General features: G+C 38.2%; 1 protein-coding gene across 4 annotated transcripts in view; it reads right to left on the reverse strand.

Moving 5' to 3' along the window:
* Nucleotides 1-11,569: 11,569 nt before the first annotated feature.
* LOC122563508 (zinc finger and BTB domain-containing protein 7C) overlaps nt 11,570-14,822 on the reverse strand; it is a 240,135-nt gene continuing 236,882 nt past the window's right edge. For all 4 annotated transcript variants that reach the window (XM_043717424.1, XM_043717595.1, XM_043717351.1 and 1 more), the window contains one exon: nt 11,570-13,001. In XM_043717424.1, coding sequence (XP_043573359.1) covers nt 12,365-13,001 — 637 coding nt within the window. In that variant the 3' untranslated portion in view covers nt 11,570-12,364. The remainder of the gene's footprint in view (nt 13,002-14,822) is intronic.

Genomic DNA, 14,822 nt, shown 5'->3' on the forward strand with positions numbered 1-14,822 from the left:
ATCTACATTAAATATTTTTCAAATTGCATGAAATTCCTTTTTGGATATGTCTCTCTTCTATGTAAACAGATACAATATTAATATAAATACAAAAGCAATTGAGGAGGCATTGGCATAGTGGTAAGGTCACTGAACCAATAATTAGAACTGCAGCAGGTAGGTGGGACTAGTTCATGGCTGGTGTGGACTGGTTGAACCAAAAGTTCCGCTTCCACGCTGCATGACTCTTGAAAAAGATTCAAATCTCATCATGGCAGATGGTGAAAATTTAAAGCCTGAAATTAAAATGTAGCCTAATGGTGCCATGCCGCTATTGTTGATTGTCATAAACACCCATCTGGTTCACAAATGTCCCATAGGTAAGGAAATCTACCAGCACTCCTGACCAGGCCTATACACAACTCCAGATTCACAGTAATGTGGTTGACTCTTAACTGCCCTCAATTAATTAGTAGTGGGTAATAAATGCTGGCCGAAACAACACTCACAAATTTTAAAAATAATGTTTCCACCAAAATTTACTGGCCTGAAATTCAGCACTGATTTATCCTTGTTTTAAAATGATAATATATTTATTTTGCATAATAAAGATATGCCCTAACTTAATCAAATACAGATAGAATGTTGAAATGTTTTGTTTGCAAATTCAACTAGGTATAAAGAGCAAAATAATCAGATCATTGGTATGGTTTATAATGCTTCTAAGGGCCAATAATTTGCACATAATTATATATACCACTTTGAAATAGATAGGGATTAACAAGATATGAGACCCAATAGGGGCTTTGGTCAGTTTACCAACATGTAAGCACAGAGCATAGAATCCCTACAGTGTGGAAACAGAACCTTCGGCCCAACAAATCTACTTCAACCCGCCAAAGAGTAACCCACCCAGACCCATTCCCCTATCCTTTTACTCTATATTTACCCCTGACTAATGCACCTTACCTACACATCCCTGAACACTATGGGCAATTTAGCATGGCCAATTTACCTAACTTGCACATCTTTGGATTGGATTGTGGGAGGAAACCGGAGCACTCTGAGGAGAATATGCAAACTCCACACAGACAGTCACCTAAGGCTGGAATTGAACATGGGTCTCTGGCGCCGTGAGGCAGCAGTGCTAACCACTGAGCCATCATGGTGATATTTCAGCAAAAGGGAATTTATGAAGTGGTGAAAGTTACTTCAACTATCACGGGCTTAGAAATAAACTGAAACATGACCTGGAATAAAATCAGGTAACAACTTTGAACAAAAACAGAAATTTCTGGAAAACTTCAGCAGATATGGCAATGTCTGTGAAGAGAAAGCAGAGTCAATGTTTTGGGGCCAGTGACCCTTCAGAACTCAAATAATTTTGAACAATAGTCAATAACTTGCAATAAAAGTAACTTTATGTTCTCTTTCTTCCAAATGTCCAATTCCTGGTCTTTTTTGAGTTGGTTACTTTTGCCTATTTTTAATGGTGTCACGAATGGTTAGGGCATGAAAGGACAACTGAATCAACTGATGTCCCATTCCTGGTAGCTACTCATCAATTGTTATGTGCAAATATCAGGTGACAATAGGATCAACACAACTCTGTTGACCATTGTGGATGAACAGCCTGGTGAAAATGCATGGAGGCTGGTCATATTTCATACATTGTCAGGAATACTTTGAGGAGTTAACAAGCCTGATAGATAAAGCGATATTAGTCGATGTGATATATTTGGATTTCCAAAAGTTGTTTGATTAAGCTAAGACTTCATGATGTTGAGATTAGCATATAAGCAGGGACTAACTAATAGAAGACAGAGTTGGGGAAAGGGGGACATTTTCAGGTTGGCAACCTGTAACTAGTGTAGTGTCACAGGGATCAGTGTAGGGACAACAATTATTTACAATATACATTAATGACTTGGAAAAGGAAGTGAATGTATTATTGCCAGATTGGCAGATGACACAAAAATAGATCAGAATGCAATTGTGAGGTTGCCACAAATAGACAGGTTAAGTGAATAAGCTTAAATTCCATTGATTGGAATTGGGAGCTAGAATATAATGTGAGGTTATGCACTTTGGCAGAAAGAATAGAGGAGCTGAATATTATTTAAATATTAAATTGGAGAAAGATTGCATAACACTGCACCAATAGAGGTCTGTAGAGACTGCATTGTTAAATATATTCAATGCTAAGGTAGACATTCTTAATCAGTAAGGGAATCATGGGTGACAAAGAAAGTAGAATGGAAGATTATCAGATCAAGTCACAGTTTTTGGATAAGAGGTAACAGATTTAAAACAGAGGTGAGAAGGAAATACTTCCTTCAAAGAGTCATGAATCTGTGGAATTCACTACTCCAGAGTGTGATAGATGCCAGGACACTGAGTGAAATTAACAAGACAGACAGGTTTTAAACAGTAATAGATTGAAGTGATAGAGAGAGTGGGAGGAAAGTGGAGTTGAGGCTGAGATGAAATCAGCCATGATCACATCCAATGGCATAGCAAGCTCAAGGGACTGAATTGCCTACTGACTGAGTTCTTATGTTTGTTATTATGAGTCAGAATTCTTAGGATAGGAAGTGGGAAACTAGGAACAGTAAAATTTTCTTTAAAAATTAACTCTGTACTTCAGCTCACTGAAATGCCTAATTACTCATTCAATATATTAGCTGATATCGTAATAGTTTGACTCAAGTATTTACAGGTTACGAAAATGTATCAATATCAACATCAAACCAAATAAACATCATCAAAATATACAGTAAACATGTTTATCCAGATACATAGATGACAAAGGACTTTCCCTACTCTTGGGAGCAGGGATGAATACACCTAGTTTAATCAAACAAGTTGTTGACCCTCTAATGTGTGGTTTGGTTCATGTGGCAATGGAGGAGACCGGACCTCCCAGTCACCACCCATTTTCATTCCACTTCCCATTCCCTTTCTGACATGACTGTCCTTGGCCTTCTCCATTGCCACAATAAACCAAACAGCAAATTGGAGGAACAACACCTCATCTTCCTCCTGGACATCCTACAGCCTGGAGGACTTAACATTGAGTTCTCCAATTTCAAATAACCTCCCTTCCCATCCTTGACTCCCAGTCCCTCCTACTCCCTTCATTTCCTCCCTGCCACCAACCGGATTCATTCCTCCCATTGACTAACCAGCTCTACCTGTCCCCACTTCACCACCCTGCCCCGCTAAACCCTTCATCTGCCATTCCATCCCTAGTCCTGAAGAAAGGTTACACACAAAATGTCAACTTCTGCACCTCCCGATGCTGCCTGGCTTGCTGTATTCTCCCAGCCTCCTGCCTCTCTACTTTTATATCTCAGGGTCTGGAGTACAAAAGTTAGGAAGTACAAGATGCTGGAGTGCTGTGAACAGTTTTATTTAAAAAGGTATTGTTTCATTGGAGGCAGTTCAGATAACATTCACGAGGATGATCCCTGATGTGGAGGGATTGCCTTATGAGCAAAGGGTAATCAAATTGGACTCTACTCGTTGGAGTTCAGAAGTGTTTGAGATGATCTCATTGGAACATATAGGATTACTGGGGGCTTGACAGGGTAAATGCCGAAAAGGATGTTTTATCTCGTGGGAGAGTCCAGGATCAGAGGGCATAGTTTCAGAATAAAGAAGCACCAATTAAAAATTGAGATGAGAAATTCTTCTCTCAGAGATTTTGGAATTCCTTGCTATAGAGAGCTATTGGGGGGGGGGCAGTGCCCTTGTGTATATTTAAGGCTAAGATAGATAGATAGATTCTTGATCAGTAGGGGAATCTAGGGTTATAGCAAAAGGGCAGGAAAGTGAATGTGAATGTGTGTCAAGTCAGTCATGATCATATTGAATGTTGGAACAGACTCAAGGGGCCGAATGGTCTTCTCATATTCCTATTTCTTATGTTCTTACAGAAGGCATAAAGGTCTGTCAAAGTTCAGTTTATATTGAGTGTTCACACAAAAATAACATCTTTGTTGGTTTTGTTATTGGTCCATTGGAGTAACTGTTTAATTAGAGTAAATTTACAGATTGTTAGTTTCCTATTCGATGCCACTATCCAATTGTTTGTAGCCTCAGCTGCGTTCTGGTGGAGTGTTTGGCCTTTCACATAACAATGTTTTGCAAACTAAGTGGTATCCTCTCATTTGGCTCTGGATTTATTCCATTTACTTGAATATAGGGCAAATAAATGTTAGATTGAGATTTTGACAGTCAGGTACTAGTTTAGAAGTGTAGATTCTGGGTGTGAGAGGAGGCAGAAATGGACCGTATACACTGACTGATTGGGCTGAATGACACATTTATGTGTTGTATATATTATGTGATTTTATGTAACTGAAAGAAGTTCTGGCATGAAAATCCAAGAACATACATTCAACTAAGGGAACACTTCAAGAGAAAAGTGATGGGAGTGATGGAGAAAATAGGGGACATGATTTAGGAATTGGTAACAAATGCTGGCTTTGCCATATGAATGTCCGCATGAAAGAACAAATAAATTAAGAATACAAACAATCTCTCAGAATTCTTGTGGTGTAGTGATAGTGTCACTTACCTCTATGGGAGAAGGCCTGGATTCAAGTCTCATCTCTCAGAGGTGTAATTATATACTTGAACAGTTTGACTAAAAGCTATTGACAGTGTCCATTCAGTAAAACATCACTATTCTAAAGGGATTTTTTGGAACAAATTTGGAACTACAGTTTTGTTAGCTGAATGTTGAACTACCCTCCTCCAATGACATTGGGCTGGATATTGTGTTCAGTGACAAAGATATAGCATTCACTTCTAAACTTTAAGGAAGCTGCCCATAAAAAATCGATTCATCTCTTTGACATTGATTTTCCTTTGCCCAACATTAGTTTAAGTCTGGTACCTTGCTGAGGGAATCTCCAGGTTTGGATCAAAAGTGATGTCATTAAGCAAGGTAAGTCGTATAGTATTCTCACAGATAGTGACTTGAAGCCTGAAATTTTACTTTTAATTATAAATGTTACAGCAGCAAAGTGAATGAAATAGAATTAAGGTTAAAGATGAAATATCGTAAACAATATTTTACTATTTCCTTTAAATTACAATGAAAATGTCTTCCACAAATATAAAATTGGATTTCAGGTTCAGAGAGGGTGTTCTGCAGGAAATATGAACTTAACACACCATTAAAAAATATGGTAGCATCTCGTTTAACAAGGAGTACCATTTGAAGAGATTTTACAGTGAAACAATAGCATAAAAGAGTAAGTTTTCTTTAACTCAGTAATTTTGAATTGACTGCCGTTTGTAAATACATCAATAGTGCATCCTGTGGAAATAAATAAATAATTGACAGTAATTCTCAGACCTCTGTGTTTATCTGCAAACTCCAGAAAAGGCTGACAGTTTCTGTGAGGTACCGACAGCAAATTCTTAGTTTCATCAACAATACAATTGAAAAGTTTGAGTTTTTTGTTCATTTGTAGGACATGGGCTTCACTGCTAGCCAACATTTATTACTGTTCCTTAGTTTCCCTTGAGAAAGTGGTGTTGAGCTGCATTTTTGAACTGCTGCAGTCCACATTGATCCATAATGGCACAAGGGGGTTCCAGGATTTTGACCCAGTGACACTGAAGGAACGGCAACAAATTTCCAAGTCAGGATGGTGAATGGCTTGGAGAGGAACTTGCAGGTGAAGGTGTTCCCATGTATCTGCCACCATGACCTTCTAGGAAGTGGTTGTGCGTTTGAATGGTGGTGTCTAAGAATCTTTAATGAATTTGTGCATCTCATAAATGGTACATACTGGTGTTGGTCGGAGAGAAGAAACAACCTAAACATTGCTACTTGAGATTGAATGGTTTTATCCTCATAGAATTCCTAATTATCAACATCCTGAGGATTACCACTGACCAGAATCTAGATTTGTCAGATAAATACAGTGGCTACAAGAGCAAATCAGAAGCTAGGAGTATTTCGGTGAGTAGTCAGGAATGTGATGGAATATTCCCCATTTGCCTGGTTGAACACAACTCCAGCAACACTTAAGAAGCTTGACACCATCTAGAATAAAGCACTCGACTTGATTAGCACCACATCTAGAAGCCCCTACTCCCTCATTCATATGTGATTTGACAGATTACAATTGAGATTTAAAGCATGAGATTTGAGCAAGCATAGCTTCAAGTAGTTTTTGAGAGCTTCGAGAATAAAATTGAGCTATGAGGATTATTCCAAATATTAGGAATTTTAATTATGAGGTAAAAGATAAAGGAATTTCACTTTTGTTTGGAAAGTAGACTCTAATGTAATACAATTCCATTTTTAAGATTACGAGAAGATACAAGATAAAAGAATCAAGTAGAAATGAACATATGACTATGATTGGAAAAGTAGAAGAAAGGTCAGGCACATCTTTTCACTCAAAATTGTGGACCAAGTTATATATTATGAGGCACTAGATGAGATTTCTGGAGAGAGAAAGGACTGAGCAATTTAGTGAAAAAAATCAAGCAAATACATTGCAAATAAACAGCCTTAATTGGGACAAATGTTTTTCTTTTGTAGTAAAAGCTATTATAGGGTCAGTCTTTCCTTTCTGCGTAAGTCCAAGTTCAATTGAGTTTTTGGAGGGTTTTTAGTCATAAAGCCGAGTGAATGTTCTTGCCATAGACTGTCATACAGCACAGAAGAGGATCTTCAGCTCATCAAGTCTGCACTGACCTATCTACACTACTCCCATTTGTCAGCAATTGGCCATAGCTTTGAATGTTATAACATTCAAGTGCTCATCCACATACTTTTTATAGATTATGAGGCTTCCTGCCTCTGTTATCCTTCCAGGCATATTTTACCAAACTCACCTACTCTGTTTCTGCATTCTGGACCCATCTTACCAAGTGCCATTTCCAGAACAACTTGTCACTCAACAGATATCCTAGAATTCCTCATCATCTCTTGCATCCATGCCATCTTTAAAAGCCCATTGTGTATCCAGTTAAGCTCTTGTCAGTCAGAGCTGCATTCCTGACATTTGCCCTGGACATGGCAGTCAGGGGAATCAGTGTCCCACTATGCAGGCCATGAACTGGAGGTTCTGCTGGATGAAATGGTGCACATGAGGGACATCCTTTTTCCCCAGCACTTAGGAGTGAAAGCCACAACACCAGACCATACCAGTCTAGTTTAAGGTTGCCACCCAGCTCATTGCTGTCTCATGAAGGCAATGTAGGAGGAAGTTCACCAACCTTCTCCACTCCGCCACCATCTTCTCTCTGATTACCTCACACTCATTTTATCTCTGCTACTTTACTCACCTCCTATTGAGGTTCATGCTCTACCACACTTATTTATGCCTGCAACACTTCCCCTCATTCCCTATCACCAACCCTAAATCTGACACCACTAATCTTTTGTGCCCTCAGAGCTGCCTACTCACTCACTCAGGGCACCTGCTCACTTGCAACACAAGTAACAGCAGTGCCACCCACTTTAATTTCTGTAAATACCTGCTTCTCTCTCATTTAAAGAAAGAAGGAGCATACAATAGGGCAGACAGATTCAAGACAGGTAATGGGCTGCCCAACATTGAGCTCCTCACCCCTTATGTGAAAAGCATTCTGAATTTTACCACCCCAAAAGGCAGGTAACTATAGGCCAGTTAGCTTAACATCTGTAGTCAGGAAAATGCTGGAGACTATCATTAAAGAAGAAATAGTGAGACAACTGGATAGAAAGGGTTCCATTAGGCAGATGCAGCATGGATTCAGGAAGGGAAGGTCGTGTTTGACAAACTGACTGGAATTCTTTGAGGATGTAACAAGCCCGGTGGATGGAGGGGAACAGGTGGCTGATGTATTCTTGGATTTCCAGAAGGCTTTCAATAAGCTGCTGCATAAAAGATTCATCCATAAGGTAATGCATGGAGTGGCAGGGAATGTATTAGCATGGATAGATGACTGGTTAACCAATAGAAAACAGAGAGTTGGGATAAATGGGTGTTTCTAAGGTGGGCGGGGTGCCAGGGGTCAGTGTTGAACCCGCAACTGTTCATAAGAGGAACCTGATGGACTATAACCTGGTGCTGTGTGGTTTTCAACTTTGTCCATCCCATTCCAATACCAGCACCTCCAAATATGTTTAAAATATTGATATGTATTGAAATCTTTGGATAAAAGAATTTCCAAATTTATAAGCTTTTCAGGACAACCGTAATTAATAAAAAGACATTATAACTTAGATGTTCATGTTCACAGGATTGTAAACTATTCCCTTTTGGAGATCTCTGGCTTTGCATCATGGAGATCACTATGTAATCATTATAGATAGCCAATGTAGGAAGTTTTCTGTTTTTAATAGGGGCAGTTATTGTTAGATAGGAACAAGCATCTTATATGTTACATTTTGGTCTGAGTTTGACAATTTTTCTTCATTGAATGTGAGCATCAGCCATGATCATACTAAATGGCTGAACAAGTTTGATGGGCTGAATGGCCTATTCTTGTTATTGCTCCCATTAATAGCAAGATCGACATTTTATTGTTTATCTCATAGAAACCTAGAAAAATTCTAACAGAACTAGACATAATAAAGGCAGGAAGAATGTCTCCAATGACTGAGGAGCCCAGAGCTGGGGTCACAGTTTTGGGATTTGGTGTAGGCCATTTTTGACTGAGATAAGGATTAATGTCTTTAGCCAGAGAGTGATGAGCCTGTGAAATTCTCTGCCACTGAAAACAGTTGAAGCCAAAACATTGAATGTTTTCAAGGAGTTAAATATAGTTCTTCAGGTTAAATGGATAAAGGAGATGGGGAGAAATAATGAATAGAGTACTGAGTTGGATGATTAGCCATGATCACATTGAATGGCAGAGAGGCTTTAAGGGCCTATACCTGCTCTTATTCTCTATGTTTCTATTTCTTGAAAATGTGGTGGTGAGCCACTCTTGCACATTGGTATCCTTATCTAATAACATTCACTGTGCTGTTAGGGAGGGAGTTTCAGAATAATTCGATAATTTAATTTTTTTTGAGGAAGATTTTATTTCAGGAGCTAGGAGTAAAGAAAAATAATGTATTGGAAGAGTGCAAAAACATCTTTGAGAGTATAATTGGAGAAATGAAGGAGGGGGTATATTTCAAATTCTGCACTTCCTATTACCGTCAAGGGATCTATTCACAAGCATTATGAGGAGATATGATTCACATGAAGGATAACACTATTACAGAAAGTACCCTTGCACAGAGAATGATTGGAAATTAGAATTCTTGTCACAAACTATTACTGAAGCAATATCCAGAAATTCTTCAAAAAGTGAATTACATGGTTACATTAAAAAGGACTGTCAAAACAGCATAGGAGCATAAAAAGCCTGAGGTTCGCTAGTTGTTATGTGAAGAAGTCTTGTCAGAGGCTTGAAAGGCCAAGTCACTTCCTTTTGTACCATAGCATTCTATGATCCATTGTGTAGTGTCCACACATGAATCACAAAAAACGTCATGTTCATTTTGTACATGGTAACACTCGCAATCTCTTTCTCTGAATGTTCTCCAAATTTTTCTCGAATCATTGGGAATTAGAAAATGTGATATTGCACTTTCATACAAATAAACAGTCAAACTGAGTCTTAAAACTAAAATGAAGAACACTTGCTTAGTGTTCCATTCTTGTAAGCATTATATTCATTAGTTTAGGCAGAGTAAATTGTGATAGGCAGCAATACATTACAAAGGTTTGGTTAGATCAATAAGCAGACTGTGACAGACGAAGTTCAATGCGGGCAGTGTGAGCTCATCCACATGTAGAAAAACACATCAGAATTGTTCTTAATGGTGAGAAACGTAGTATAAAGGAATTTCCCATATGAACAAATAACAAAATCTTGCATGTATACAAAAAAGTAATCAAAATGTAAATAAAAGGTGTGTAATTATCTTAAAGTCATGGAATTCATAAATGAGCTGTACAGAGCCTTAACTCTAGTTGGAGGACTGCATTCAGTTTTGGTTAGTGACTGTTAGAGAAACTGTTAGGTGGAGTTATGTTTATCTTGCATTTTGAATTAAAGACTCAATTTTACAACTAAAAGATAGTTCAAGAAATGTACTGAAACTGGTAGCATTTGGAGAATGTCATAAACGCAGTCAAATATAGAAGACTGATTCTTGACTGTTAGGATAGTTTAGTAAGTGCTAACCTTTAAATGGATACGTCTATCTGGTGGACAACTATATGTTTATCTATTTAAAAGTACAGAAAAAGATAAAGTTGTGTTATGCACTGAAACTGTACTGCAGAACCTTTTGTTGATTAGTACCACAAGACAGTAAGCTTTCAAAATGTTGAATTCATGGCACCTGATGAAAACCAGGATAAAGACTGTGATAGAAAAAGAGGCAGCAAAAGATAAAATGATGTGATTGTCATAGGAAGATAGATAAAGATTGGTGGTTGACCATCCTAGAGCTTGGCTCCAGCAACTATAAAATGAGGTCTCCATCAGCCTTCATATTCCTGTGTGTATGGATAACATTCTTTACAAAACATTCTGTGAGTGAAGACTTTAAGTTTAGAAATCTTGTTCTGTTGGACAGCAATAACAGCTCTAAACTTTGTCTCAATGGCACACTTTTAACATAACCTCAAGAAAGATATGTTTGGAGGGAGAACAGCTCACATTCACCAGAATAGAAAAATAGAAACATAGAAGAGAGGAGCAGGAGTAGGCCATTTGGCCCTTCGAGCCTGCTCTGCCATTCATCACGATCATGGCTGATTGTCCAACTCAGTAACCTAATCCTGCTTTTTCCCAATAACCTTTGATCCGATTCACCCCAAGTGGAATATCTAGCCGCCTCTTGAATACATTAAATGTTTTGGCATCAACTACCTCCTGTGGTAATGAATTCCAAAGGCTCGCCACTCTTTGGGTGAAGAAATGTGTCCTCATCTCTGTCCTAAATGGTCCACCCTGAATCCTCAGACTGTGATCCTTAGTTCTGGACATTGGGAACATCCTCCTTGCATGTAGTCCTGTTAGAATTTTATAAGTCTCTATGAGATCTCCCTTCATTCATCTGAACTCCAGTGAAAACCGTTCTAACCTAGTCAATCTCTCCTCATATGCCAGTCCCAGCATTCCTAGAATCAGCCTGGTAAACCTCCACTGCACTCCCTTAGAGCAAAAGCATCCTTCCTCAGAAAAGGAAACCAAAATTGCACACATGATTCCAGGATTTAGAGGGTTGAATTATTAGGAGAGTTTGCTTAAATGTGGCTTATACCATCTTGAAATTTTAATTTTTCCAGAGTGATCTAATATAATTAAAGGATTTAATACTGATCATACAGACTAACTTCCCTTGGGTGAGGAAATGCAGAGCAGGAGGGAATAATTTTAAGATTAGCTTAAGGGCATGTAAAAAGTGAGATCAAAAGCGCTGGTCACACATCATGTGGTGGAAACCTGTAATCAGCTCCAACTAAATGGACACTGGCTCAACTGATCTTTTCAATACTGAGAGCAATAAATCTTTGCTGGGGAATGATATCAAGATACGTAGAACAAAGGCAGTAAAATGGAGTCAAGGTGGAGATCAGCCATGATTTAATTGAACAGTTACACCAGGCTAAACAGCTGACTGGCTAAATCTTGTTCTTATTATCCACAGTTTTGAAAAATACGAGTTCAAAATACACCATTTTAGTGATTGTAGTAATGAGATTAAATATTAATTTAAATTACAAAGTATAGTTCCCCTACAGTGAATAGGGAGAAGATATTTGCACAGGTGCATACATATAGAAATACAATAAAATGTTCAAATATTAGCCATTTATAATCAGAAATAATCCAATTCCTTCATTTACAAATTTCTGACTAACCTGTGGGTATTTTTAGTTAAATAAATAAAACCAAACACAAATCTAGTAACTTAACCAATGATACACCAATGAGAAAACCTTGATATTTACTTCAATAACTGGGCTAATGTTGTTACCCTTTTTAATGCCCAAGCAAACTCGTCAGAGTTACTGAAGAAAAAGGAGTCATAAGAAGTACATTATAGTAGAAAAATAATTACAACACTTCTCCCACAAAACATCAGCAAAGGAAAACTATTTCAAGTTTGTGTAGGCTACAGTACGCAACTTCTTTGGATTTTGTTTTGTTTAAATACATTTACTTTATATAATAGATCAACTTCAAGATCATTCAATGGTCTGTAAAATTATTTATCCAAAGCTATTAATACAAATTTAACACGTAAAGTTCAATGTGGATTTTAGTTTCAATTTCATCTTCAGAAAGTACACATCAAACTATAGAATGACATTTCTTTGTGCAAGTCAATAATTATCATTTTTGTCACCCTTTTATTTCTTTAATTACTTGCCTCCTGAATAGATGGCGTAGGGTTAAATTGCATGCCCCATGGATCACTTGTTGAATAGTATTGTTGGGGTAGATGAGAAAAAGTATTATTGTGAGACAGGGTAAAAGCAAAGATGCTTCTGTCCCTTTCATCTATGATATGGTTTCCATTCAACATACTAGGTGTGGGGTTTTCTCTTTCCTTTACTGCTGCTTCATTCAAGAAGATCTTGGAATTTTGAACATTTCCATGGAAGTTCTTCCCTGTGTTGCCTGGATCGAACTTGTTTGCATTTAGAAGCCTATCCTCTTGTCTTGGTGGGATACTGGTACTATTTTCATTGGAATGTGTGCTCTGAGATGGGCCACCCTGTGCATAGAGGAGGCTAGCAGAGTGCCAGGCAGCAGGTCTGCGGCCCCGACGAGGTCTTGGCAGGCGACAACTCTGCCTCTTGATGTGTCTGTGCAGGTGGTCAGAACGAGTGAAACTCTTGTAGCAATGTACACATTGGTATGGACGGATTCCTGTGTGTATCCGTAAGTGATTCTTTAAGTCATAGTTGTGCACAAACCTGGCATTGCAATGAATACATGTGTATGGTCTCTCCCCAGTATGCTTGCGCATGTGAATCTTTAGCTTGTCTTGTCTGAAAACAGAGGAAATAACATGACATCACAGAGGGAAATGCAGTGTATTAGAACATGGTCTGTGTTGACTGAGCCAAATTATTTTAGCTTAGATAGCTATACGCTTCTACAATATCTTCAATCCTTGTGAGAGAGCTCCTCTCCCACCAATGCTGTCCAGTAAGTCAAACTGAAAAGCTTTTCACATTGGATACTGAGCAGAATTGGATACTCATCAAAATGATCTGAAGAACATAGGATTCTAAAGTGTTTCGCTCAGCACATTTCTACTGATGAGTGTTAAAAATTTATTCCCTTCAATTTTGAGTTGTATAAGTTGGTACTGTCGCAAATAGTTTGAGCATCTTACTTTTATCAGAGAAGAATATGGTTAAATCCCATAGGTCAGGTTAATGTACTGTACCCAAAACTAACATCTACTCTGCATAAGCAAAATCCTAATGAAAGGTCAAGGCAATGCACAGAAGCAACCTCCTGTTCTTTTTTGAACAGTGCAAATGAAATTTAGCATCTACAAGAACAACTGGAAGTGGCAGATGAGGATTTAGTCTTGGGTTTTATTCAAAGAAGGATACAGTAGTTCTTCAGTGTGTACTAGACTACCAGCTTAAATTATGTACTCAAGTTTCATGGGGCTCTAACCATCAACCTTCTCATCTAAAAGTCAAAGTCCTACCAACTAAATTATCTTCATTACCAAAAAAAGTTCACTAACAAGAGGTAAAAGCCAGTAATCCAAATAGTTTGCAGTCTCCAAATTTGACTGAAGCCTATTTGTGAACTTTATTGAGGACTGGTATGTGTTATTGCAATTCAGAAGCATCACTTGGAATAGTTAAAATGAAGATATTCCAATATTCAGGTGTCCCTTTTTAGGAAACAAAATGTAAATGCCGTTTCAACTAGAGGGAAGCAGCAATAGATCAATGACCTGCATCCAGTAGAGGAAACAGTCCAGTCTACATGATAGATATAAAATTATATAATAAAAAGCAAACTCATCATTCTGCCACACTGTCAGATAGAAAGACAACTGATAGTGAGTTTAACCTGAAGGTCATTAGTTATCTCAGGAAAGCTTGAGAAGGCAGGACTTCCATGGTGACGTCAGCTGGTGAGACAATTGAATCCCTGCATCATTCTAAACTGCGGCTGGGCTGGGGGAAATATGTTGGGGAAGAAAGGTGATTAATTCTGCTTTTGGCAAAGGAAGCTAAAATTTGGTGGCTTGCAACCCAAACAAAAATAAAACACTAGCTGGAGTCTTAGCAGTGCCAGAAAATGGAAGTATTTGGCAGTCAAAACAATCGAGCTTGCGCATGCTCAAAAGCAGAAAAGATCTCACACTTGTAAGCTTCAATGAAAAATTCTTTACAGTATTTTTTGTAATAAGTACAATTACAGGCAGGTGTCACCCAAAGCTTCAATTGATGTAAAACCGCAGGCAGGTTTGCTACTGCAACACAGCTGTGTTTAAACTAAATAGCAGGGGGGAGGGGACAAACTGGAAGTTTAAGAAGGAAATTGAAGGGAAAGTTAGAACAAGGGAAGTCAACAAAGACAACGGTGTCAATGAAGCAGAAAACTCAAAAAGGGATCATGCCATAAGGTTGAGTGAAACAGAGGTTGATAGGAAGGGTGAGGGCAGTAACAAATTAAAAATACTATATATGAATGCACGAAGTATTAGAAATAAGATGGATGGGCTTGAGGCTCTTTTGGAAATTGGCAGCTACGATATTGTGGGGATAACTGAGATGTGGCTTCAAATGGACAGGGCCTGGGAAATGAATATTCAAGGCTATACGTGCTATCGTAAG

This window comes from Chiloscyllium plagiosum, chromosome 1 (assembly GCF_004010195.1).
Source record: "Chiloscyllium plagiosum isolate BGI_BamShark_2017 chromosome 1, ASM401019v2, whole genome shotgun sequence".
NCBI lineage: Eukaryota > Metazoa > Chordata > Chondrichthyes > Orectolobiformes > Hemiscylliidae > Chiloscyllium > Chiloscyllium plagiosum.